This window comes from Jaculus jaculus, chromosome 5 (genome assembly GCF_020740685.1).
Source record: "Jaculus jaculus isolate mJacJac1 chromosome 5, mJacJac1.mat.Y.cur, whole genome shotgun sequence".
In the NCBI taxonomy this organism is placed as follows: Eukaryota; Metazoa; Chordata; class Mammalia; order Rodentia; family Dipodidae; genus Jaculus; species Jaculus jaculus.
Genome location: NC_059106.1, coordinates 169,763,622 through 169,790,730, shown reverse-complemented (window position 1 = coordinate 169,790,730; position 27,109 = coordinate 169,763,622). Strand labels below are relative to the sequence as shown.

General features: G+C 51.1%; 1 protein-coding gene across 1 annotated transcript; it reads left to right on the top strand.

Moving 5' to 3' along the window:
* Positions 1-483: 483 nt before the first annotated feature.
* Positions 484-19,412, top strand: Prmt2 (protein arginine methyltransferase 2). Its single transcript, XM_045150818.1, has 11 exons — positions 484-570; positions 1,669-1,786; positions 3,448-3,561; positions 4,343-4,525; positions 7,965-8,126; positions 9,317-9,481; positions 12,068-12,243; positions 16,202-16,331; positions 16,989-17,125; positions 18,076-18,247; positions 18,896-19,412. Exons 2-11 carry the CDS (start codon positions 1,733-1,735, stop codon positions 18,926-18,928), a joined length of 1,326 nt encoding a protein of 441 aa, XP_045006753.1. The 5' UTR covers positions 484-570; positions 1,669-1,732; the 3' UTR covers positions 18,929-19,412.
* Positions 19,413-27,109: the final 7,697 nt, after the last annotated feature.

Sequence of the window (27,109 nt, the reverse complement as noted above, 5' to 3'; positions counted from 1 at the left end):
TTTATTTATTAGAGAGAGAGAAAGAGAAAGAGAGGGGAAGAAACAGAAAGAGGGAATGGGCGACCAGGGCCTCCAGCCATTGAAAAAGAGTTTTGGACGCATGTGCCACCTTGTGCATCTGGCTTACGTGGATGCCCAGGACTCGAGCCTCGGTCCCTTGGCTTCTTAAGCAAACGTCTTAACCGCTAAGCCACCTCTTCAGGCCCGTACTTTGCTTTCAGTGCTAAGCCCATTTGCAGAAGGGGGGGCGATGACACCAAACCCCAACAGTCCTACTCGGCGCCTCTCACGGACGACTCCTCCCCAGAGCCAGTACGCCTGCGCGGGCCGCTGCACACCGCGCTTGCGCACGGGTTCCGCTTCTCGGGCTCGGGGCGGGCGACTCGAGGGCGCGTGCGCGGGTCGCCGGCCTGGGCGGGGCGAGCCGCGGCGGGGCGGGGCGCTCTGCGCCTGCGCGGGTGGAGGGCGGGGCGGGGCGGGGCGCTCTGCGCCTGCGCGGGTGGAGGGCGCGGCGGCGCGGCTGGTGCCTGGGCGCTTGTAGCGAGGACTCGGCGGAGAAGCGCGGCCGAGGTAGGTCCCTTGGCGGGCTTGACCGCAAGACTGGACAGTCTTGATGGAAGGTCCTCTCCCAGGCCGAGGGTCGTTATCCAGCCGAGGCCTCCGCCCCTTTCTGGGCAGTGAGTACCCCCTGAGCTAAGTGCTTATGGCGAGTACCCTCTGGGCTAGGTGCCTCGAGGCTGCGGACTGGAATCTCGCCTCTGCCTTGCTCGCACCCCGCCCACCTCCCAGACACCCGAAGCCACGCTCTCCGAGACCACGCCCACCCGGTGCCAGTTCCCGAGCCACGCCCCCCATGCCACATCAACCTCCCTGCCAGTTCACTGACCCCAGTTTCCCCTCCCCCCAACACCCCAAGGCGCCACAGTTCAACCATTTCGCAGGCCTTCTACTGAACATGGGATCCTCATGATCACAAAGAGGAGCCAGGCCTAGCGCTGGAAGCACACAGGTGCAGAATTGCTGTGTAATTGTGGACACCTCTTGGAGCCTGTCTGGTTACCTTGACCCTGGAATAAGAATCCAGCCGCAGCAGGAAGGGGGTCAAGGCATGCAGAGATCAGGTTCTGACAGTGGGAATTGGGCAGGGAATTCTAATGTGTTCACAATCCAATTAAAAAGAAAAAATAAAATATTAAGAAAAGAAAGAAAAAGGCCTGTAGAGATGGCTTAGCGATTAAGGCACTTGCCTGCAAAGCCCAAGGACCCAGGTTCGATTCCCCAGGACCCATGTAAGCCAGATACACAAGGGGGAGCATGCATCTGGAGTGCCTTCGCATGGCTGGAGGCCCTGGCGTGCCCATTCTCTCTCTGTCTCTACCTGCCTATATCTGTATCCATCTCTCTCAATAAATAAAAACAAAATATTAAAAAAAAGGAATTGACATTGGCTTATAATCAGCAGCAGGCTTCAGAGGAATAAGACAGGCACAGTGGACTATTGAAGAAACGACACATGAATTTCAGATGTCCAGAGAGATGCTTAATAAACTCCATTTCTGACTGCCTACACGTTTTCCTTCTTTGGTAGAGGACCTTTGTGAGGTCCTTAGAGATGAAAGTGAATTTAGTTATCAAGCCATGTAACGAGCACTTTGTCTTTCTTTAAAGCACAAAGCAAAGGGGAAAATGAGTCCATAAAAGCAGCAGTTATGAGGCAGAGCCTCAGTGAACCATGGCGACAACGGGTGACTGTCCTGGAGGTGCACCACAGGTGGTCTCAGTTCTGGTACGTGAGAACCCACGTGTAGAGGCAGGCATCAGCCAACATACGGGATGCGTTTCTCCTTGTCCAGCGTGGTGGCCAGCAGGGGCACACTTGGCTTTAAAGATGTGGGGCAGGGCAGTGGGGGAAGCTCTAGGGGGTCACGCTGAGTGACAGCGCTGTGACTAGCTCTGAGAACTCTGCAACGTCCCCAGCTCCACAGCCCTCCTGCTTCCCTCCCCGTGCTAAGTCCTAGGCATGGCTCCAGCAAGATGGCTGGCATGTTAGAGGCGGCCCGAGTTTGAGTGTAGTTTTCTGCCTTGGTCCTTACATATACATAGTTAAAAAAAAAAGTCAACCTTAAATTTTCATTATGTGCAATTATCCAAATGAACATTTTAATAAAAATCTTTTAAAACAAGTATTTCATGTCTGTGATGTCAATTTCAGCATTTTCTTTTTTCATCCTAATGATTTTCTACCCACTGGGTTTTTTTTTTTTTTTTTTTTTTCAAGGTAGGGTCTTGCTCCACCCAGGCTGACTTGGAATTCACTATATAGTCTCAGGGTGGCCTTGAACTCACGGTGATCCTCCTACCTCTGCCTCCAGAGTGCTGGGTTAAAGGTGTGTGCCACCACACCTGGCTTTTTAAACATTTTATTTGCAAGTAGACAGAGAGCAGAGAATGAGGATGAGACAGTGGTCACACTAGGGCCTCTAACCGCTGCCCGTGAACTGCAGACGCATGGGCCACTTTGTGTCTGGCATTATGTGGTCCTGGGGAGTCAAACTTGCATCCTCAGGCTTTGCAGGGAAGCAAGCTAACTGCTGATCCATCTCTCCTGCCGCCACTGGATTTTTACATATAGGAGTTTTATTTATAGTCGGCTTGTTTCATTAACTTATTAACCATAACCACCCACAAAATATTTTCATGGATGCCCTATTTTTCCTTTGAGCAACTTAAAAATTAGGACACACACAAATCGGTCTGGCACACATCAGGCACACATTTTGCAGCGGTGAAAACATTTTGTCAGTGCCTCCCTCCCCCTGCCCAGGTCGCCTCAGCGCGCTCCCCAGGCTGGGTTGATCACACTGCTGATCTGGTGAGACTTACGCCAGTCTCTGGCACATTTCTCAGGCCCTTACTGTGCCTGGGCTGCTGCGCCCCTGGCTCTCTGGTCTAAAGAGGTCTCTGGAGCCCACTACCCAGTGCAGCGTTGTCTCCCTCACGAGCTGGTCGTCACTCTGACAAGGATAGTTGGTGGCACCAAAGGTCCTGAGGACTCCCTTCCCTGCCACTCTTTTTGGCATTTTCTTGTCAGGATGCACTTCATTTTTCTGAGGTGTACGGATGGCCCATGTGATCTGCATAATAGATCCTTGGTCACATGACTCTCTTTTTTTTTTTTAATTTATGAGAGAGAGGGGCCGGGAGAGAATGGGCATGCCAAGGCCTCTAGCCACTACAAGTGAACTTCAGACACATGTGCCACCATGTGCATTTGGCTTATGTGGGTTCTGGGGGAATCGAACCTGGGTCTTTAAGCTTCAGAGACAAGTGCCTTATCTCTAAGCCATGTCTACAGCCCATGAGTCCTTATTTGAAATCCTAGTTATCTGGTAGGCAGGCAGACAATAGCTCACAGTACTGTACTTGTGTGTCCTTGGTGCTGGACAGGAGGAAGATGCCGTGGACGATGGCTGTGAGATGCAGCTCCTGCAGGAGGGGGCCCAGCTGCAGCCGGAGGAGTTTGTGGCCATTGCAGACTATGCTGCTACTGACGAGACCCAGGTAGCTGTCCCCTCTCAGTGTGTTTCATGGCAAAAGTAAAGAAGCGTTTGCGTGTTTAGGGCCAGTAAGTTTTGTGTATGCTTCCTAGTCCAACAGACTGCCCCAGTGGTATGCAGAGTGGATAGAAGTTACCTGCCCTGGTCAGCTTGGAGACCTTGCTGCAGAACCCTTCCTGTCAGGCCAGTGAGGCTGCCAAACCATCATATTCGCAGACAGTGGCAGGAGCATGTGTGGCGCCCTGTAGCTGAATCAGGTGTACACAGCTGCCACGGAGGAGGGCTGCTGAGAAATTCTGCCCTAAGCCATTTGAAAATGTTTACTCTTTGTTTTTGTAAAAAAGGTTGTCTTTATTGTTTGTTTATTTGAGAGAGGAGAGAGAGAGAGAGAGAAAATGGGCATTCCAGGGCCTCTAGCCACTGCAAATGCACTCAGATGCATGCACCACCTTGTTCATCTGGTTTATGTGGGTCCAGGGGAATCGAACCTGGGTCCTTAGGCTTCATAGGCAAATGCCTTAACTGCTAAGGCACCTCTCCAGCCCCTGCTCTTTCTTGTAAAAAATGTTTTCAGTTAAGCTGTCCCCTTCTTTCTGGTTGGCACCCCATAAAATTTTTAAGCTCCACTATCTCTGTTTTTAAGTTGTTGTTTGGTGTAACCACTGAGGTCTCTGCAGTGTGGTCACCACTGTGGGATTTGGTCACCCGGTTACTGGTGAGATCACTAGGTCCCTGGGTTCTCTCTCGAGTTCTGATCTCTGTCCGTTTTGATGTCTGTTTTCCAGCTCAGTTTCTTGAGAGGAGAAAAAATTCTCATCCTGAGACAAGCCACAGCGGAGTGGTGGTGGGGAGAGCGCGGCGGCTGCCGCGGGTACGTCCCTGCGAACCACGTGGGGCGGCAGCTGCAGGAGCACGGCCCGGAGGACGCGTGGCAGGATGAGGAGTACTTCGGCAGTTACGGGACTCTGGTACTGTCTCCCCGCGGTCAGAGCCGGGGTGCGGACCTGGGGTCCACAGAGCAGTCCCGGGTGTGGTCACGCTGCTCTCTTGCCACCGTGGGGCGAAGGCAGCCACGTGGGACATGTGATGTGAGCACGGTCATGTTGCAGGGAAGCTTCCTGGGTGGACCTGGAAATCGGAACTGCGTGTGAACTTCATATGATACAGAATCTTTACTGTTTTATTTTTTTTCGAGGTAGAGTTTCTCTGTAGCCCAGGCTGATATGAAATACACTATACATTCTCAGGGTGGCCTTGAACTCATGGCCATCCTCCTACCTCTGTCTCCGCAGTGCTGGGATTAAAGGTGTGTGCCGCCATGTCTGACAAAAATTTTTTTCTGCTAAAAAGAAAAAAGTTTAGGGCTGGAGAGATGGCTTAGCGGTTAAGCGCTTGCCTGTGAAGCCTAAGGACCCCGGTTCAAGGCTCGGTTCCCCATGTCCCACGTTAGCCAGATGCACAAGGGGGCGCACGCGTCTGGAGTTCGTTTGCAGAGGCTGGAAGCCCTGGCGCGCCCATTCTCTCTCTCTCCCTCTATCTGTCTTTCTCTCTGTGTCTGTCGCTCTCAAATAAATAAATTTAAAAAAAATTAAAAAAAAAGAAAAAAGTTTAAATATATGATAGTTCTTATAATTTGATGGTCTTTATTTGACCTGTGAGTTCTCAGTTGCTGACTTTTGTTTAGAGATCCTATTTGAGCAAGGGATTTTGAAGTTCTCTCAGTGTTAAAAAGAGTAGTAAGGCCGGGCGTGGTGGCACACGCCTTTAATCCCGGCACTCGGGAGGCAGGGGTAGGAGGATCGCCAGGAGTTGAGGCCACCTTGAGACTGATCCCAGGTCAGCCTGAGCTAGAGTGAGACCCTACCTTGGAAAACCAAAAAACAAACAAACAAAAAAAAGAGGATTGGAGAGATGTTCAGTGGGTAAGAGTGCTTGTTGTGCAAACACGAAGACCTGAATTCCGTCCTCAGCACCCACATGCAACAGTCCAGGTGTGGCTGCCCATGCTTGTACCCCATTCTGCATGGAGAGGAGGCAGGAGGGTCATTGGCTAGCCGTGGTCAGCTCATCTAACTGCAGGCACACATTCACACAGCGCGCGCGCGCACACACACACACACGCACCCCAAATGCGGGATGTTTTACCTTAAAATGGAAATAGGAAAATGTATGTAACTCAGTGAGCATTTAAGTGGTGAAACCAAGAACAGGGCACTGCTGCCCCAGGAGTAATTAAAAACTACTGATGTGTGCACATTATTAAAGCCTTCAGGCCGCTGAAGAAAGGGACGTAATGAAAACCAGTCGGATCCCTGGCCTGTCGGGCCTGCGCCCTCCGTGGCTCCCAGCTGAGCTCTCCTTCACTGGCGGAGGGGGCGCTGCTGCCACTAGAAGCACTTAAGTGACGTGGGATTTACGTGTGGTGGAGAAGGCAGTAACCTGCCTCAGTTTCCCCCCACGTAAAACCGTTGTTCCGGGTGTAGTTGTGACGTGGCACCCCTGGGGTCTGTTTCTGCAGTCTCCCTTCCACGTGTTGGTCTGTTCGTTCTTTGTGAGGCCTGAGAGCTGGCTCCCCTCCAGCCCCGCGTCTGTCATCGTCCTGGTAGATGTGGGCCTGTGCAGCTTGGAAGTTCTCCTGTCACCGTTTCGTGCTCTTCTGCGTGACAGGTTAGCTGGCATTTGGCTGGTGCTGTGAAGGTTGGTGTGTGGAGGAAGGGAGTGCCATCTCTGGTATTACAGGCTGCTTCCTCGCCCCTGTGTGCAGGCCCTGGTTTGTGTTGCTGAGGGTGTGTGTGTGTGTGTGTGTGTGTGTGTGTGTGTGTGATCTGTGTGTGTGTGGGGGCGGGGGCGTGAGCTGAGTCGGGCACGTGGCGGTCACAGGACAACTTTGAGTGAAGTCCTTTCGCCCTGCTCGAGGCAGGGTTTCTGGTTGTGCCGCTCCTCAGGCCCACCCGCCTGCCTCGCCCTAGGTGTGTTGGGATTGGACACCCTCTGGCTTCGCGGGGCTCCAGGCGCCCGAACTCAGGTGCTTTCACCTGTGCATCACTGAGCCATCCCCCTGCGGCCGTGTGCTGCGCAGTTTAGGTCTCGCTGTGCAGGGAGCGTGCTTTCTCTCGTTAGGGTTATTCCTGGGTCCCTTTGGTTCATCGTTCATGTTGTAGGTAAAGATTTTCACAGCTTCCTAGCGTCCGGTCTGCCTCAGTCAGCCACTGAAAGGAGGGCACTGGGCGCTCTGGGCATCCTGTGTTTCTGCCAGTGCTGCTGTGTTTTTTTTTTTTTTTTTCTCTAGGCAGGGTCTTGCTCTAGCTCAAGCTGACCTGGAATTCACTATGTAGTCTCAGGCTAGCCTTGAACTCACGGTGATCCTCCTGCCTCTGCCTCCCAAGTACTGGGATTAATTAAAGGTGTGCACTCCTACGCCCGGCTTTATTATTTTTTTTTCAAGGTAGGGTCTCGCTCTCACCCAGGCTGACCTGGAATTCACTGTGTAGTCTTAGGGTGGCCTCGAACTCATGGTGATCCTCCTGCTTCTGCTTCCTGAGTGCTGGGATTAAAGGTGTGTGCCACCACACCTGGCCTGCTGTGTGTTTTGAAGCTCTGCTATTAGCCACAGGTGTATTAAGAATTTAATTTCCTTTTGATGAGTTGGCTCCTGTGTGGTTGTGAACTGACCTCATCATCCCTCGAACATTCTTTGCTCTACAGTTTATTGTCCAGTATTGATGCAGCTGCTGCAGTTCCCTGATTGGTGTTAGCAAGGTGCCTTCTTCCTCCCTTTGTGTAGCCCAGTCTGTCTTTTTTTGTTTGTTTGGTTTTTTGAGGTAGGGTCTCACTCTGGCCCAGGCTGACCTGGAATTCACTCTGTAGTCTCAGGGTGGCCTCAAACTCACGGCGATCCTCCTACCTCTGCCTCCCGAAAGGCGTGCACCACCATGCCTGGCTTTTTTGTTTATTTTTATTTATTCCAGAGAGACAAAGAACGAGGCAGACAGACAGAATGGGCTCACCAGGTTCTCCAGCCACTGCAAACGAACTCCAGATGCATGAGCCACCTTGTGTATCTGGCTTATGTGGGTACTGGGGAGTCAAGCCTTGAACCAGGGTCCTTAGGCTTCATAAGCAAGCACTTACCCACTAAGCCATCTCTCCAGACCCCCCCTTTTAAATAGTTTTACTGGGCTTAGCGATTAAGGCACTTGCCTGTGAAGCCTAGGGACCCATGTTCGATTCCGTAGGTCCCACGTAAGCCAGATGCACAAGGTGGCACATGTGTCTGGAATTTGTTTGCAGTGGCTGGAGGCCCTGGTGTGCCCATTCCCTAGACGGCTTCCTGGTTCTTTTCCTCAGACAGACCTCCGTGCAGGTCTAGATGGCTTTTGGAGTGATTTCCAATGTGTTATTTTCTAGAAACTTCACTTGGAAATGTTGGCAGACCAGCCTCGGACTACGAAGTACCACAGTGTCATCCTGCAGAACAAGGAGTCCCTGAAGGACAAAGTCATCCTGGACGTGGGCTGTGGCACTGGCATCATCAGCCTCTTCTGCGCACATCATGCGCGGCCCAAGGCGGTGAGTCCAGCTTGAACGGCCTGCTGTGTCTGCCCAGGCCGCGGGCCATGAGTGTGCCTGGTTTTGATGGAGGCCGCGGCATGACTCGCGCTCAGGACTTCTTTGGCCCTAGTGTGTCCTGCTGAGTGAGGCTGTGGCAGGAAGCGGGCAGCTGTTCCCACTGTGGGAGGCTGTGATGCGCTTCACTGGAAGTGAGCAGCACAAGCGGAGTGGGCAGGGCAGAAGTGACGGGCTTTTGGTGGGATGTTTGTGACATGTCACTTCCAGTCACTCGAGGTCCACATGTCTGTGCCAGGCCCCATGTGGCTGATGTGTCCCAGCACCGGCCTCTGGCTCCTCCCAGCACGTCTGTGATGAGCTGTGCTGTGGCCTCAAGGTGGCCCGATTGGGGTGGATGAAGTGGCAGCTTACGGGCAGTGGCCACTGCCCAGTCCCTGCCAGGCTAAGACCAGCACCCAGAACTCCCCCACTTGAGAACCAGGTTGTCTTTATGCCAGCTGCTCTTGGCCAGGCTGGGCACCTGCGGCGTGCTTGTTGAGTCGTGGGACGTGTGGGCACGGCCTGGCAGGGCCGAGGCGCCGGCCACCTGCACTGGGGCCACATCCTGTGCAGAAGGCTCGGGAAGGCGGTACGGTCAAGAGTGGCGTTTCTTCTCTTGTTTTTCGAGGTAGGGTCTCACTCTAGCCCAGGCTGACCTGGAATTCACTATGTAGGCTCAGGGTGGCCTTGAACTCATGGTGATCCACCTACCTCTGCCTCCTGAGTGCTGGGCTTAAAGGCGTGCACCACCACGCCTGGCTTCAATTTGGAACTTCTTAAAAGAGCCTCCCTCTAGGATGACCTGTTTCAGTTTGGAGAAAATTGTTCTAGAACAGCGTGGCTGCAGGAGCCTGAAGCAATTGGTTGTAGGAAGGGGAGAGAGAACCATGCTAGGGCCGAGCTTTCTTCTTCAGCCCCGGACTAAATTGTGCCCAGGGATGGTGGGTCTTCCCACCTGCTCACCGACGCACACGCAGACGTTCTGGTCGCTCAGCTGACGTGGTGCTTCTCACTGCTGTTGAGCGGGTTGGAGACGAACCATCCCGTACCTACACTTGCTCCTAGTGCAGAATAAGAAGATTCTTCGTAATACGAGCCCCAGACCTCCGGGTCGGGTCGGGTCAGGTCAACGGCTGCTCTTGCCGCTGCAGGTGTATGCTGTGGAGGCCAGTGAGATGGCGCAGCACACAGGCCAGCTGGTCATGCAGAACGGCTTTGCCGACACCATCACCGTGTTCCAGCAGAAGGTGGAGGATGTGGTTCTGCCCGAGAAGGTGGACGTCCTGGTGTCCGAGTGGATGGGGACCTGCCTGCTGGTAATGCCTGTGGTTGGCGGTGGGATGCCAGTGCTCTTGATCCCTGAGCCCATTTCGGGAGTTAAAAAAAAATCTTGATTAGTTTTGATTTTTTTTTTTTCCTGAAGTGAGACATTTAATGAATGAACATTGATTCAACTTTAACTGAACAGAAAAATAGCTTTATGAAGCCAGGTGTGGTGGCGCACGCCTTTAATCTTAGCTCTCTGGAGGCAGAGGTGGGAGGATCACAGTGAGTTCAAGACCACCCTGAGACTACATAGAATTCCAGGTCAGCCTGAGCTAGAGTGAGACCGTACCTCGAAACAACAAAAAAACTTTTTGTGAAACTTAAGTCAGAGTTAATATAACTTCCCCTTTATGTCACCTGTAACTCTCCTGGGAACACAGGAAGTCCCAGGATTAAGAGGAAGCTGTTTCTTAATTTAAAAAATATTTTAAGCCAGATGTGGTGGCTCATGCCTTTAATCCCAGCACTTGGGAGGCAGAGGTAGGAGGATTGCCAAGAGTTTGAGGCCACCTTGATACTACATAGTGAATTCCAGGTCAGCTTCAGCTAGAGTGAGAGTCTACCTGGAAAAAACAAACAAACAAACAAAAAACCCCATTTATATATATTACTATTTGGGGGGGGGGGAGAGAGAAGAGAGAGATTGGTTGCCCTAGGGCTTCTTGCCACTGCAAAGAGACTCCAGGTGCATGCACTGTCTTTGTGTGTCTAGCTTTATGTGGGTGCTGGGGCATTGAATCTGGTCCATCAGGCATTTCAGACAAGCAGCACCTTTAACCAGTGAGCCAGATCTCCAGGCCCAGACGCTGTTTCTTTAGTCCGTAGGGTTTGCACCTGTTTCATCTGCACTTACTGTCAGCCTGTGTCACTTCTGCTCGAAAACTGCATCTGTGAGACGCTCATAGCGGCCATGATGCTCCCTGGGCCTCGTGGGTGGAGGTAGACTGCTCAGCTCACACTTTTAAGCATTCTGCCTGTCCCTGTCATCATATCACCAGCCTGGATGTCAGCACGTACACATCATCTGCTCACTCTGTCCTGTGGGCTTGGCATAGTAGGATATGAGACATTTTCTGTAACATGCCAGCCTGAAATTTAGTTACTGTGTAAAAGTCCAGGAAGCCTCTGGGTGAGGGAAACGAAGTGTGACTCAAGCCCTTGGCAAGATCCCCTTGATAATAAGTGGCTGTCAAGTGCTGCCTCTCTCACTTAGGGCAGACACACAGAATGCTAGCAGAGGACATGAGGCCTTGAGCCCTGTTGGAATTACGTTGTCCGGAGATGAAACTGTTGGGAGCTTGACGCCTCTGATTAGTAATGTCTGTGCTGAAAGGCACTCACGGTGTGATTCCATTCAGCTGACATGCTTGAAAAGCCTGACACCTGTGCGCTTTCGGGAGGCCACGATGGGGGGCGCAGTCACCAGTGGAAGTTTGGGGTGTTGGGCTGCTGCCTGTTGATCCCTTGGGTGGCCAAGATCATGTAGGCTGTATCCCAAGAAAGGGCAGTTCTACTGTCTGCTAAAGGAAGACAAAGTCTAACGTTACGCGTACACGCTCTGTGTGTGTGTGCTTGTGAGTGCGTGGAGAATAGCCCTTGAAAACAGACCACAGAGTGATGGCACACTTACCTACTTACTGCTGGTTTTCTTGGGTTTTGTTTTTATTTTTGTTTTTCTGTATTTTTCTAAGGTTTCCATACTGCATATGCTTAATTTTGTTGTGAAACTTGCTTAAATGACTTGAGGAAAACCAAGCCCTTCTGTTGCCTTCCACTTAGAGCCCTGAGTCCTTGACCTGGTGGGGCCTCCGTCCTCAGTTCGAAGTGACTTCTGGTACCAAGGGAAGCCTGGCCTCCCTGTGCTGGGTCCACGAGTAGTAGTTGTAGTGACGGGCCTCTGCCTATGCCTCCAGAGGGCACGTGGTGGGAGGAAGTGAGCACCTATTCTGACTTCAGACCCGCAGAAGGACCGTGGTCATCGTTTGACCACAGGGATGTGAAAGTTTGGGAATACCTGACCCAACTCGTTTGTTCTGTCAGATAGAGCCATAGAACACTTGGGGGCATTTTAAAATCCAGTGGTGGGCTGGAAAAAAATGGCTTAGTGGTTAAGGCACTTGCCTGCAAGGCCTAAGGACTCAGGTTCAATTCCCTAGTACCCATGTAAGCCAGATGCGCAAGGTAGTGCGTGCATCTGGAGTTCATTTGCAGTGGCTAGAGGCCCTGGTGTGCCCATTCTCTCTTCTCTTTTTTCCCTCTCTCCCAAATACATTAATAATCCAACGGCATGACTCCCAGGTGCCAGGATGTGCTAGTGCAAGGACTTCTGCTGGCTGTTAGCCACTCTTGAACCTCAGTTTGACGGGAGGTGATGTGACGTAAACCTAGACCATGACTCACATGTGACATACCCATATAGGCATAGGAAGAAAAGCACCATTTCTCACACGTAGTTCCCTGGCCCGACTGAGGTAGTCAGGGGTCAAACTGAAGTTTCCAGACGACCTGAAGAGTGCTGCACCCTGACTGTGGTGACAGAGCCGTGGTGATGTGCTGCTGTGTCCTTTCCATCACAGTTTGAGTTCATGATCGAGTCCATCCTGTATGCCCGGGACGCCTGGCTGAAGGAGGACGGCATCATCTGGCCGACCACCGCCGCGCTGCACCTGGTGCCCTGCAGTGCTGACAAGGACTACCACAGCAAGGTGCTCTTCTGGGACAATGCCTACGAGTTTAACCTCAGTGCGCTCAAGTAGGTGTGCGTGACCACCGCACCGTGTGATTGCTGCCCAGGCAGGCTCCGGGAGGAGGGAAGGAGCTGGGTGAACAGCCCGGGGGTAGGGCCTTGGTACCACCTTGCTGCTTCCACGAGTCTTTTTCAGAGAGAGCCTTGTTAATCTCCACTCTGTGGAGACAGTTTTTTTTTTTTTTTTTTTTAATTGAAAGTTGTCCCTTCCACACCCAGTGACCAAGAATGACCTTGGAATCATTGCTGCAGTTTCCCTGTGTCTGTCTTTTCTGCCTTCCCTGTCCCCCTGTCCTGATGGTGATCACGCAGGGAACCTGTTGCAGCCACTCCTTCCCTCTGCGGAGATAGGAGGTACGGGAGGAGCTTGGGGAAGAGCGAGAGCCCCCACCCCAGGAATGAGGTCCTGGGCTGAACTCCCAATGCCTTAGAGCCGCAGGCTGCTTTAAAGACAATTGGCATATCTTACAATCTCTTCCAGATATAAAGAAAAGGTAATGTTTAAAAGTGAGGTCCTTGGGATGGAGAGATGGCTAAGTGGTTAAGGCACTTGCCTGCAAAGCCTAAAGACCTGGGCCTGGTTCAATTCCCCAGTACCCACATAAAGGCAAGTGCACAAAGTGGCACATGCACCTGTAGTTTGGTTGCAGTGGCTAGAGGCCCTGGTGCACCATTTGCTCTCTGTGTTTGCAAATAAAAAAGTATTAAAAAAGGAGGTCGGGGCTGGAGAGATGGTTTAGCAGTTAAGGTACTTGTCTGCAGAGCCTAAGAATGCATGTGTGAACCTTACCGGTGGCTGTACCACGGAAGCTCACACTAACTGCCCTTAGAGAGTTACAGGTTCTTTTTTCAAGGTAGCCTACATTCCTGTAGCTCAGGCTGACCTTGAACTTATGGTGATTCTCCTACCTCAGCCTCCTGAATGTTGGTATTAAAGGCATGTACCATTATGCCTGGCTAAAGAAAGCTACAATTTAAAAAAAAATTTTTTTGTTGTTTATTTTTATTTATTTGAGAGCAACAGACAGAGAGAGAAAGAGGCAGAGAGAGAGAGAGAGTGAGAGAGAGAGAGAGAGACAGAGAGAGAGAGTGTGTGTGGGGGGGGAGGGAGGGAGGGAGGAGAGTGGCCCTGGGGAATTGAGCCTTGAACCAGGGTCCTTAGGCTTCACAGGCAAGTGCTTAACTGCTAAGCCATCTCTCCAGCCCGAAAGCTACAATTTTTAAAAAAATTATTATTTATTTGAGAGAGAGAGAGAAAGAAAATAATGGGTGCGTCAGGGCCTCCACCCACTGCAAACGTAATTCAGACGTGTGTGCCACCTTGTGTATCTGGCTTACATAGGTCCCAGGGAATTGAACCTGGGTCCTTTGGCTTTACAGGCAAGTGCCTTAATTGCTAAGCCATCTCTCCAGCCTCATCCTATTTTCTTGTGCTGAACCTGGAGCTCACCAATTAGGCTAGACCAGTTGGCCAGCAAGCGCAGGGATCCTCCTGTTTCTGCCTTCTCAGAACTGGGGTTCTAGTGTCGTGTGCCACTGTGCCTGGTTGTTATATGGGTGTTGGGGGTCCAAACTTGTGTCCTTATGCTTGTGAAGCAAGCACTTTACTGGCTGAGATGTCTAAGTATAATAAATATATATAATGAAGCCAGGCGTGGTGGCACATGCCTTTAATCCCAGCACTCGGGAGGCAGAGGTAGGAGGATCGCCGTGAGTTCGAGGCCACCCTGAGACTCCATAGTGAACTCCAGGTCAGCCTGGGCTAGAGCGAGACCCTACCTCGAAAAAACTCAAAAAAAAAAAAAAAAAAAAATCAAAAAAAAAATATATATAATGAAAAAGTAAGAAAGAAAACAAAAACCAAAAATCCTCCCAGCCATGACAAGATCTTTCTGGTACGAGGCCTCTTGCCTGGATGGTTGGAGGGAACACAGCGCTGGCCGGGCTCTCATCTTTCACTTCTTTGCCGGCAATTCCTAAACAAACAAGCAAACAAACTGGGTCGGAACTTGCAAGATGGATTCTTTCTTTTCGTGTGCAGGGGTGAGCGTGTGTGTGGAGGTCGGCAGTCAGTGTTAGGTGTCTCCTCATCACTCCTCACCTTGTTTCTTTGTCATGTTATTTATTCATTGATTTGAGAGAGCGACAGACAGACAGACAGAAAGTGAGCATGGGCACACCAGGGCCTCCTGCCACTGTGAACAAACTCCAGACACAGGTGCCAGTGCATCTGGCTTTACGTGGGTCCCGGGGAGCCCAGCCTGGGTCGTCCAGCTCCGCAGGCAGGCGTGTTGGCCGCTGAGCCAGCCCCCCAGCCTCCTCCGCGCTCCCGAGCTGAGCCTTGCTGCTGCTGCTCATGAGCGCCCCTGTTCCCCTGGCTCGGCCTCCTGCTCTCAGAGCCACGTCGGCATCGCGGACACGTGCCCCGCTCTGAGCCCAGTTTCATGTGTGCGCTGAGGAGGCTCAGCAGGCCCGCAGGCCGGTGCCCTTGACCATGGAGCAATCTCTGCAGCCCTGCCCTGGAGTGGATGAGACCCGACGGGAGTCTGTGTGCTAGAAGTTGGTGAAAAGATGATATAGAATGAGAGAATGTCCTCACGGGGTCATAGCTACTTCACTTGAAGAAGCCAGGAAGAAATCACTAAGTTAAGTGCTGTTTGCCCATCAGATGAGCTAACATAGTCACCTGTGCTTGTGGGGTGGCAGCTGTCTGTACGTCTGTGATCTCCAGGACCACATAAGACCCCATGCGGTGGTACATGCCTGGCATCCCAACACGCAGGAGGTGGCGCAGCAAGATATGTTCAAGGTTGTCCTCAGCTACGTAGTGAATTGGATACCAGGGTAGGCTATATGAAACTCTGTCTTAAAAACAAAATGAGAAGCTGGGCGTGGTGCCTTTAATCCCAGCACTTGGGAGGCAGAGGTAGGAGGATTGCCATGAGTTCAAGGCCATCCTGAGAATACAGAGTGAATTCCAGGTCGGCCTGGGCTAGAGTGAGACACTACTTTGGAAAACCAAAAACCAAAAACCAAACCAAACCAAAACCAAACAAAACACAACCGCAAATAACAAACAAACATGGATTTGTAATGCTAGAATTAAATAGTAAACTTGACCACAAAAGCCATTCATACAGAATGGCTCATGTTTTAAATGTCAGCAAGTATATGGGAAGAGCAGAATACTAAGGAAGCGTATGGAAAGTTAAAATTTTTCCTTTATACTGGCCCACTTCCTAGTTTTTTTTTAATGTATTCATATCTTTATCATTAGAAGTAAACTTAAAATGTGTACATACATTATCATCTTTATGAAAACATTACTAGCTAGTTCAGAAGTTAATGCTGTGCGCCAGTTGACAAACATTACAGATAGCATTCCAAGCAGTGCAGGTGTACCAAGTGGGACTTGGACCGAGTGGAGAGGAGGCTGTACGAGGAACCCAGTGGGAAGGACCTGAGGCTAGGCCTCGGCACCCAGGTCTGTACAGTGTCCCCAGGGCCCGCTCTGCCTCTAGCCGAGCTTCCTCCGCTGCAGCACAGGTTGTTTCTCCTGAGCTGAGGCACGGTGGCGGCTCCAGTCCTGCCAGTGTGGTGCCTTTTGTAGGTAACTGGCTGCTTGAGTGTCTCTTGTAGTTGCTGTGTGGCAGGAGACCTCCAGGAAGCGTTTTGAGGTCAACAGATTGAAAAGCTAGCGGCCACGCTAGGTGGAAATCATGACAGTCATGGTCACGGCTGCCTTCCACGTGCCCAGATTCCTGCACGTAAGGGAAGAGCCCAGCGCTGGGCAGGCTCTGGGGACTGGGCAGGCGAGGTTCAGTGAGGCTGGAGGGCAGAGGGCCTGGGCGGCAGGGCGTGTTCCTTCAGGGTGGGCCCTGCTGTAAAGGAGAGCTCTTCTGCCACCAGAGTGCTTGGCACCGACTTCCTGGCAGTACCCGAGCCCTTGCTCTGCTCTTCCCAGGTCTTTAGCAATCAAGGAGTTCTTTTCCAAGCCCAAGTACAACCACATCTTGAAGCCGGAAGACTGCCTTTCTGAGCCATGCACCATATTGCAGCTGGACATGAGAACTGTGCAGATCTCAGACCTGGAGGTGAGGACGGCTTGCAGACCTTCAGCTACTGCGACGTGCGACGCTGGGCACAGCTGGCATGCGCGGATGGCGGTGTGCCGCGGTGGCTGACTGGCGAACAGCTGAGTTCTTCTCAACTAGCGATTACCTTTTCCCAGCTTTCCTTTTCATGTTGTTTGGATTTTGTCTTATATTATTTCATTTTCCTTATACTTAATCTCTTAAGAGCTAACAATTACCTTAGATTTATAGTTACTGTTCTTGGGGTCTTTTTTTGTTTATGTCTTTTTGGTTTTTCGAGGTAGGGTTTTGTTCTAGCCCAGGCTGACCTGGAATTTACTATGCACTCTCAGGGTGGCGTTGGAACTCAAGGAGAACCTCCTGTTATATTCCATCTATTGTGATACAGTAATTGAATTATAAACTCCTTCAGGTGTTAATAACCAACAATGTGAAATTCCTGACTTCTTTCTCATGATTAGGGTCAGGCCCCATCAGCTATATGTGGGCAGCTTGTGTTTGGGATGGATGTGGTCATTGGAACCCAAACCATTTGAGGCGATCTGCATGGTCCAGGGTGGCTTGCCAAGTTGGGCGGGGGTTGAGGTTAAGGTCAGGGTTGGAGTTGGGATGGGGCTTATCTGTGGCCTCGACACTCTCTCCTGTGCTTGAGTGCAGACCATGCGTGGCGAGCTGCGATTCGACATCCAAAAGGCTGGCACCCTGCATGGCTTCACAGCCTGGTTCAGTGTGCACTTCCAGAGCCTGGACGAGGGCCAGCCGCAGCAGGTGCTCAGCACAGGCCCGCTGCACCCGTGAGTGATCCCAGAGGGGCCTCGGGGAGGTGGCAGGATACAGAGGGGTTGGGGAAGAGACATGGAGCAGGCTGGTTTCCTTGCCTCTACCCTCTGCCTGCTCTGTTGGGTGGAGTGTCTTCCTCCTGTGTTTGCTTGGGGCATCCTCTACTGGTGAGCTGTGAACCGTCACAGTGCCTGGAATGCTGCCCTGACTGCACTCGGCCCCTTGGCCTCTGCACTAGGGCAGATCTTTTGCTTGGCCTGGTGCCACCTAGTCACCTCCTCTCCTGTGGGAGACAAGGTGGGCATAGCCCTGCTCACACCCTTGTGGCTGAGATCAGGAAGGAGAGGGAAAACAGGGATGTTTGGGGAGTACGGCCAAAGGCTAGGCCTGGACGCTGGCTGTTGGTGGCATGTGGACTTGCGTTAGGCCCAGGGAGCTGGGGACGGTGTGCAGGCATAGGGCGAGGAGCCCAGAGCCGTGACTGTCTACCTTGCTGTTAAGCTGATTGGTTGCTTGGCTTGGCTTGATCCTGCATGTCGCTGCCTAGCCATGGTGACTCAGCCAGGCCTTGGCAGACTTGGGAGAGACACAGTGACGGAGTGGACACCTGTCCTCTAGGCCAGGGGTCGTGACCTGTGTAGTTGTTTGATCCTGTGCTCCTGTCCAGTGGATTGCCCATGTGAACTATTGTCCTATAGAACGCCCCTTCTGCTGCATCGGGAGCAGGGTGCCTGCCTCCTCATTCCATAAAGACTTCAGATCATAGGGGATGGTGTCTCTGGCCTTGATTAACCTGAAATTAAGCTCCACACTCCCAGGCTCTGGAGCACAGGCTCCCGTGCAGGGCGTGGAAGAGCTGGATCTCCTGAGCACCCAGCGGGGTGCCGCTCAGGCTGGCGGGTGGCTGTGCCCTATCTAGCGGGCTGCCGCTCAGGCTGGCGGGTGGCTGTGCCCTGTCTTTCAGCACCACACACTGGAAGCAGACCTTGTTTATGATGGACGACCCGGTCCCAGTCCACACAGGAGATGTGCTCACAGGCTCTGTTGTGTTGCAAAGAAACCCAGTGTGGAGAAGGCACATGTCTGTTGCTCTGAGCTGGGCTGTCACTTCCAGACAAGACCCCACATCTCAAAGAGTAAGATATCTATTTGCGAAGTCATTGTCTTGCTGGTGCTGGACTTCGGGGAGACAGCTGTGGGTGGTCATTGATGACCACGACAAACCTCTGCTCCCTCTGCCGGGGTTCAAGATCCAGCCTTTCTCACACAGGAACCGGTTGCTGGAATCAGCTGTTTCTCCTCTTATGAACTAGGGAGTACAAGGTTCAGGAAGGTTAGCCTCATCCTTCTTAGTGACAGCTGACAAACGACAGACCTGCCCCTGCCTGGGGCCACTTCTAACCAGGCGGGCAGAGCACAGGCCGAGCTGAGCCCCGGGGCCCTACGCAGCTGTGGAGGGGATGGACGTGGGGTGTGAGCCGCAGGTGGGCAGGACTGCTCGCCTTCCCAAGTGTGGCGTGCCTGGAGCTGGAGGGCGTCGGCCTCAGGTCTCAGAAATAACTGGAAAGTGGATTAATTAGAATTAATGTGGGGGAGAAAAAAAAAACCCAGTTCTTTATTTTGTGTAGATTTTATGTTCTAGGTTTAAATGTTTGTCAGTTAAGTGTCTGCACTTAAATACCCTTCCATCCTATGTTAACTTATTAGGAAATTCTGCATGTTAATCAAGCAGAAAAATGGCATATTATTCGACTGACTTTTTTTTTTCCTTGTATCTTTTGCAGGTTGGAGAGAAAGTCTTTCCAATCTGGAGATGACGGTTGAGCTCTGCCTGGGAGGCATGGTGTGTGTCTTGGGGGATGAAGGCACACTTGCCCCCCCCCCCATGCACCTGCTCAGAAGGCCACACACGCATCCATTCCGTGCTGATCCCTTGCCCCCTGGCAGGTGGCTCCAGCCCCTTGAAGCGGCGTTGTCCCTCTCGAGTATGCTGTGCCTGCAGCTGTTCTGTCCGTGGTACCTGCGGGTCCCCGGGGGTCGTGGCTGTGTTCCCAGCCCGGTGCGGCTCTGGGGTCCCGGACCCCCACGCCAGCTGTGTGTGTGTGGCGGTGCTGTCCACGCCGGTGTCCGTGCCAGGCGCCCCCACCCGCAGGGCGCGGGAGTCGCTGAGCAACTGGGTCTCAGTGTCGGAACCGGGGCACCAATGCATGCCATGGGCTCTGTGTGGGTAAAATAGCGTGTCGGTGTCTTCTAGATGAATTGTGTGTGAACAGAACATGCCCAATAAATATTTTGTAATGAGCGAGTGTGCTGTGTCCTGTTTCTGAGCATACACTTTTCCTCCCGTGCGTGGGCTTGTGTGCTGCCTGTTGCTGGGTAATCTTTGCTCAGCACCACGTGTAACTTTGTTTCTGTCTTGTCTTGATGTTTGGTAAAGTTCTGTCACGGAGTACCTGCTGAAAGTACAAGTGTCCAGTGAACAGATGGACTCACAGGTACATCCGCAACATGGACCCACACCTTTTGAAACACATGCTGGCCTCATGTCCCCCTGCAGTGCCCTCAGGTCTGCCAGAGGAACCACACTGTGTATTCCTGTCTGCCTGCACATCTGTCTGAGCTGTGGGCAGTATGGGGTGCTTTCTTTTCTTTTTTATTTTCTGTTGCTATTTTTTTTTTTTTTAATGAGAGAGGGAGAACTGCGCTTGCCAGGGCCTCCAGCCACCGCACTCAAACTTCAGACACGGGTGCCTCCTTGTGTGTTTGCATCACCTTGTGCTTATGTGGGACATGGAGAGTCGAACATGGGTCTGTAGGCTTCGTAGACAAGTGCCTTAACTGCCAAGCCGTCTCTCCAGCCCTGGGGTGTTTTCATGTATGTGTATATATAAATATAAATAAATAAATATATATACTTTAAAATAAATTTGTTTATTTGAGAGAGGGAAAGAAGCAGAGGAAGAGAGAGAGAGAATGGGTGCACCAGGGCCTCCAGCCATTGCAAACTAACTCCAGACACATGTGCCCCCTTGTGCAGCTGGCTAATGTGGGCCCTGGGGAATAGAACCTGGGTCCTTTGGCTTTGTAGGCAAGTGCCTTAACCGCTAAGCCGTCTCTCCAGCCCTGGGGTGCTTTCTTATGCACAGTGTTGCACTATTAGAGTATACCAGGGTCATGTGCCATAGTCCACTGCCTGTTTCCTGGCTGCTGCTTCTGGTCTTTTCAAAGGAATGGGTTCACGTGAAAGACACAGTTTAAGCACAAGTTTGTTCAGTAAAGTGTGCACACTAAGAGAGCTGAGAGCAAGGTGTCCTGAAGGGGGCAGCAGTCTTGTGGGCTGTGGGCTTTGAAAAGTCTTATGGTGTGAATGTAAGTGTGCGTGCACAGTACATGGGTAGAGGTCAAAGGGCCACTTTTGGGTCAGTTTCTGCCACGAGCTTCCAGGAAATTCTGTCTCCACTTCCCAGTTTACCATCAGTGTCAGTGTGCTGGATTATAGAAGCCTGATACAGCTTTTGGCTTAATTTTTTTGTTAATATTTATTATTTTGAGAGGAAAAAAAAAAGGCAGAGAGAGAAACAGAATGGGCATGTCAGGGCCTCCAGCCACTGCAAATGAACTCCAGATACATGCGCCCCCTCGTGCATCTGGCTTACATGGGTCCTGGGGAAGCAAACCTGGGTCCTTTGGCTTTGCAGGCAAACGCCTTAACCGTTAAGCCATCTCTCCAGCCCTGGTTCAAAAATTCATTTTGATTTTTTTCTATTTTTACTTGTACCATGTGTGTATGTGTGTGATGTGTGTGGGGGTGCCGCAGTATGTGCCTGGAGGTCAGTGGACAACCTGGGGTGTTCCTCTCCTTCCACCTTCTTTTGAGACAGGTCTGCTGCAGCTGCTTGGAAACTTCTGCATCTCCTGGCTACGCCTCTCCGCAGGAGGCACGTTGAGATCATGGGTGCGTAAGCCACTTTGGGTCTGATTTTATGTGGCTGTGAGGAAGATCAGACTTGGGTGGGCAGGGTTGCAAGCAAGTGCCTTTATCTGCTAAACTCTCTCCCCAGTCCTGGACTCTGGCTTTTGTACGCAGGGTCTGGGATTCAAACTTGGATACTCCAGCTTGAACTGTGAATGCCTTATCCACTGAGCCATCTCTCCAGCCTGATTTTAAAGAAGTTCTTAGGCATATGTTTATGAGGTGAGTGGCATAGTCATAGGGTGAAAAGACTCTTTCTCACTAATATTTCATGGTGGGCTGGATCACCCTTTTAGAATCTTTCTTTTATTGATCTAGAAAAACCCGAGGGGGAGGGATCAGAGCCACAATGCAAATTGTATTGTAATGAAGCTGAGTTTAGTTTTTTTTTTTTTTTTAATGATGCAGGTGTGAGAAAATGCCCTGGAACTTGAGTTTCTGATATAGTTAGAAGACCCTAAGTGCAGCCTCCTGGACATTTAACCACTGACAGGCATTCTGGCCACCAGGTGACAGCTACCAAGATACAGCTTCCACTTCCTTGACTAACTCATAGCTAACTCCCACCTACCCTGTATTGTTCCCCCTTCAAGGAATATGGACTCTTATAATTTTACAAGGAGGGGCTGGAGAGATGGCTTAGTGGTTAGGGCACTTGTCTGTGAAGCCAAAGGGCCCAGGTTTGATTTCCCAGGACCCACATAAGCCAGGTACACAAAGTGGCACATGGGCTTGGAGTTTGTTTACAGTGGCTGAAAGCCCTGGCACGCACATTCTCTCTCTCTGAAATAAAATAAAATATAAGGGAGGAGGGGAGGAATTCTCTTTCTTTGGCATCTTCAGGCTGAGGGACACAGATACTACCTGTGGGTCCTTGCTATCTGTGTTGGTAACTAGGTTGAAGATGGGCATCATTGGTTAGGTGATCCCATGAAAGTTTTGATCCAGTATATGGTAGGATGTCTCAGGTTCCAGCCCAGGAGAGACGGGCTAATCACTTTGTTGCATAACCATTTGAAATTTAATCTGTTGAATTCTGGAAGAAACAAAGTATATTAGCCCTTGAAGGAGGCAGGAGTTAAAATGTCCAGCAGTAAGGTTGGAGACATGGCTTAGTGGTTAAGGCGTTTGCCTGCAAAGCCAAAGGATCCCAGTTTGATTCTCCAGGACCCACGTAAGCCAGATGCACAAGGTGGCACATGCATCTGGAGTTCGTTTGCAGTGGCTGGAGGTCCTGGTGTGCCCATTCTCTCTCTGCCTCTTAAATAAATAAATAAATAAAATATTTCTTTAAATATCTAGCAATATGAATCTTCTTAGTGGGATGAGGGCTCAGCCATGGTGGGAGGGGAAGGTGGAGCTTGCACTGTGAAGGAAGAGCAGTGCAGATAGCCTGGCATGAAGGAAGGTTCTGCCCACCAGGGAGAAGAGGAAGGCAAGCGTTTGTGCCATGGCAGGGGGATGGGCAGAGGATTTGGGATTTCTGGAAGCCTTATGAGGCAGGAGAGAAGAGAGGACAGAAAATAAGGTTTTCAATGGGAGTGGTAGGGATACAAGAGAAGATAAGGGGTGTGAATGAATGTGATAAAAAGCACTATATACACGTATAAAATTGTCAGTTAAGAAAATATATATTTAGAAGCTGAGCATGGTGGCGCACGCCTTTCATCCTAGCACTCGGGAGGCAGAGGTAGGAGGATCACAACAGTTTGAGGCCAGCCTGAGACTCCATAGTGAATTACAGGTCAGCCTGAGCTAGAGTGAGACCCTACCTCGAAAAAAAATTTAGGTATTGTTGGCTAGTGTGTTTTCCATTTGTCCAGTGATGACCTGGAGTCCTCTGAGGTCTGAGGCTCCCAGCAGGAGATAAGCAGTATGTTTTGAAGCTGGCTGATGCACATGCCGGGTAGGTTGGGCCTGAGGATGAGTATGACAGACCCAGCCCTGATGGAAGTTTTCTCCAGTAGTAACAAAGGAGACATTAAATAGAACATCGGATTTTTATGTACTCAGAGCTAGGCAAGTTTGTTTTGACAGGCCGGATAGAACATCTTGAGTTTAAGTTATCTGCCCACTCGAACAGCTGAAGCTTCTGCCACAAGGTCTGGCATACGGAGGAGCAATGGCCACGCTCTCCCGCGGGCTGGTGTCCCTCTGACAAAGCTCATAGTATTAGCCAAGGACACAGCTGGCCTGGCTCATGGCGGCTCCAGAGGGTTCCCAGACTCATCCCATAGTTATTTCCCCAGTTCCCCAGCATATTATAATTTCCCTGAGCCTCTGAATTCCTTCGTTAACAATAAGCTAAGGGGTATTAGGCACATCCAACTCATTTATAGGAGGCCCTTCCTTTCTTCCTCCCAGTTTGTAAGGGTTTATGTTACGGATGACAGTGACAGAGAGCTCAAGCCACTCTCCCCTTCATCCGGCCAACAGTAATTCCCCGCCACATGTCACCTGTCTTATGTACACAGTCACTGTGGTGGCTGATGTAAAACGTCCCCGTAGCCTTGTGCGTTTGTAATTAAGCCTCAGTCTTAACTCTCAGCTGGTGGAGCCGTTGGGAAGTGGAGCCTTGCTGGAGGAGAGGTGGCGCTGGGGGCAGGGCTGGGCGTTTGTTGCCCTGCCTGCCAGCGCTGGCCAGCTCCCTCTCCTTCCTCCCCGCTGTTGTTGCGATGAGCCCAGCTGTCCGCTCTTGCATCGCTTCCCCTTGAAACTTTGTCAGCCAGCTGTAAACCATTTCCTCCCTTAAACTGCTTCTGGCCAGGTATTTTGCCCCAGCAATGCGAAGGTAACGGCTGCTGGGATGCTCTAGCAGCGTTCCCAGCCAGTTACAGTGATAATCATAGTTGCCTCTCCAACTTCTCCGATAAGGATATAACTCTGTATCTTAAGCGCTATATGGGCACTGGGCTGGAGAAATGGTTTAGGATTAAGGCTTTGGCCTGAAAAGCCTAAGGACCTAGGTTCGACTCCCCAGAACCCACGTAAGCCAGATGCATATGGTGGCACATGCATCTGGAGTTTGTTTGCAGTGGCAGGATGCCCTGGTGTGCCCATGCCCTCTCTCTCTCTCTAATAAATAAATAAAAAACAGAAATAAGGGCATAGAAATAATACCACAGTGAAAAGTGTCAAGCGCATCTGTGGCGAGTGGTAGTGACTGTGGGCACATTTTCTTCTGGGGAGACTCATCCCCACCAGATCACTGAGTCCTTGTAGGTGGACGAGGGATGCACTGATCCCCGTCCTTACCTACCTGTGATGGAAAACACTGCCTAGACCAGGAAAGCAAGGTGTGGGTGTGCATTGCCGGGGCTTCCACTGAGCTTACTGGGGTGAAGGTTGTGCTGAAGATCAACAGTGGAAACAGACACCTTCAGTTCACACCACATGCTCCTCTTTGACAATTCCATGCTTTGGTTCCTCATGAGACGCCTGGCTGGGAGACATCACTGGAGGCCTGGAATGGTCCTAGAATTTGGTGCCAACAATGCAGATGGCAGGTTTATCAGATTCTCCTGGCACCTCTGAAGAGGAGGAAGGCCAAGATGGAGTGCAGGGCTTGTGGGTCTGTCTTTTGACCCCTACTTTAGGCAACCAATCAAATAAACTGATCACCTTTTATTAACTGTGCAATCTGCATTGAACTGAGCATCTTTTTTTCCCTCTCTTTTTTTTTATTAACAACTTCCATGATTGTAAACAATATCTCATGGTAATGCCCTCCCTCCCCCCACTTTCTCCTTTGAAACTCCACTCTCCATCATATCCCCTCCCCCTCTCAATCAGTCTCTTATTTTGATGTTATGATCTTTTCCTCCTATTGTGATCGTCTTGTGTAGGTAGGGTCAGGTACTGTGAGGTCATGGATATCCAGGCCATTTTGTGTCTGGGGGGAGCACATTGTAAGGAGTCCTACCCTTCCTTTGGCTCTTACATTCTTTCCGCTACCTCTTCCGCAATGGACCCTGAGGCTTGTAAGATGTGGTAGAGATGTTTCAGTGCTGAGCACTCCTGTCACTTCTTCCCAGTACCATGGTGCCTTCTGGAACTCAGCACCTTTGCTCAGTGACTCCATATCAAGTTTACCCTGGGGAACCCAGGAGAACTTAGGGGAGCAAGGAGATGGCAGAGAATACTGGGGAGATCCACAACCCATCAACAAAGTGCTCATGGCAAGATACGCCAGCTCTGCCACATTCACCGGTGTCCAGAAGAATATGCAGAGGAAGCAGGCGAACAAATGTCGCTCCAAAGGCTAGCCTGACAACTGCCTCCAGGGAAATAGCAACAGAGACTGTGGGGACTGCAACACATCACAACAGAGATGCAGAGGCTATGGAGAAACAATCCGCTAGCACACCCACCAATTCTCAGGGGATGTTGTAGAAGAGGAGGCAGGAAGCGCATAAAAGCCACAAGGTGGGTAGTAATATCCAGAGGCACAGCCCATACCCAGTGACTGACAGAGGCCCTAATTACCCCACATTAAACACTACTGACCCCAATGAGGAGAGCCCACGGGGAAATGGAGACAGACACATACACACATATTAGAAGAAGAAGGAAGAAGAAAGAGAAGAAAGAAGAAAGAAGAAGAAAGAAGTCAGGTGTGGTGGTGCATGCCTTTAATCCCAACACTTGGGAGGCAGAGGTAGATGGTTGGTTGAGAGTTCGAGGCCACCCTGAGACTCCATACTGAGTTCCAGGTCAGCCTGGGCTAGAGTGAAACCCTACCTCAAAAAACAAAACAAAACAAAAAAAACAATAAAAGGGCTGAAGAGATGGCTTAGCAGTTAAGGTGCTTGTCTGCGAAACCTAAGGACCCAGGTTCAATTCTCCAGGTTCCTACATAAGCCAGATACACAAGGGAGCAGATGAGTCTGGAGTTTGTTTGCAGTGACTAGAGGCCCTGGTGTGCCCATTCTTTCTGTCTTTTTCCCTCTCTCCGTCTCAAATAAAAAAAAAAATTAAAAAGGAAAAAAGGGAAAAACCTTAGCCTGGTTTAGTTTTACTTTCTTTTCATCATGTGTCACACCCTTAACATCCACCCCAATACCTCTGCTTCTATAAACTGGAAAACTCAGAAGTTTTTTTAGGGGTGTTGTGCACCTCTCCTGGGCCACACTGTCCCTCTAGGGGATTGCTGAACATGGAGCCTGATTATAGGTCTCGAGACAAGGACGGGTGGTGACAGCGGGTCCTAGGGGCGTTGACATTGCATTGTTTGGCATCTTCAGGAAAGGCCACCGTCAGTTCCACAGACAGTACGGGCGGAAAGGGCCGTAGTGCAGAAGGCTGGGGACCTATCAGCATCAGAGAGCAGCGTCGGCCCCATCACATCTCCATGCAAAGTTCTGGGTGCCATTCTGCCAGTCAGTGCCCTAACTTCAAGTGCAGCAGCGACACGCGATAGAGGCCCTTGTAGAAGGCCACTGACTTGGACCCAGGACTTGTTCTAGGCCTGGAAGAACAGCCCAGCCCAGCACCGGCTGGTTACAGTGGCCCTGGAGCCAGCCCAGGGCTGCGGCTGTGGACAATTAACTATTTCAGGTGCAGCCAATCGACTTTCTGATGATTTCAGGTGCAGCCAGTTGACTTTCTGTCGATTTCAGGTGCAGCCAGTTGACTTTCTGTCAATTTCGGGTGCAGTTAGTCGACTTCCTGATGATTTCAGGTGCAGCCAATCGACTTTCTGACGATTTCAGGTGCAGCCAATTAAACTGTTTTCCGCGCCTGGCCCCTGTTTCCTGTAGGTGCTGTCTTTCTGGTTGGTTCTCAGAATCTGCTCTGGTTCTGCTAGCTGCTCGACTCACAAGTTGTTTTGTTCAACAGAACTCGACCAAGCTGAGTTGGTCTAGAGAAATTTCCAGCAGAGGGACGTCTTCAGTAGAATGAGGACAGGTCTGAAGAACTGCTTGCAGGTACAGGGACAGGCCTAGCGTTTCTTACCACGTGCCCGGGGAACAAGGGGATGACTGCAAGGCGGAGGAAGGAAGTCTGCCTGAGAGACGTGGTCGGT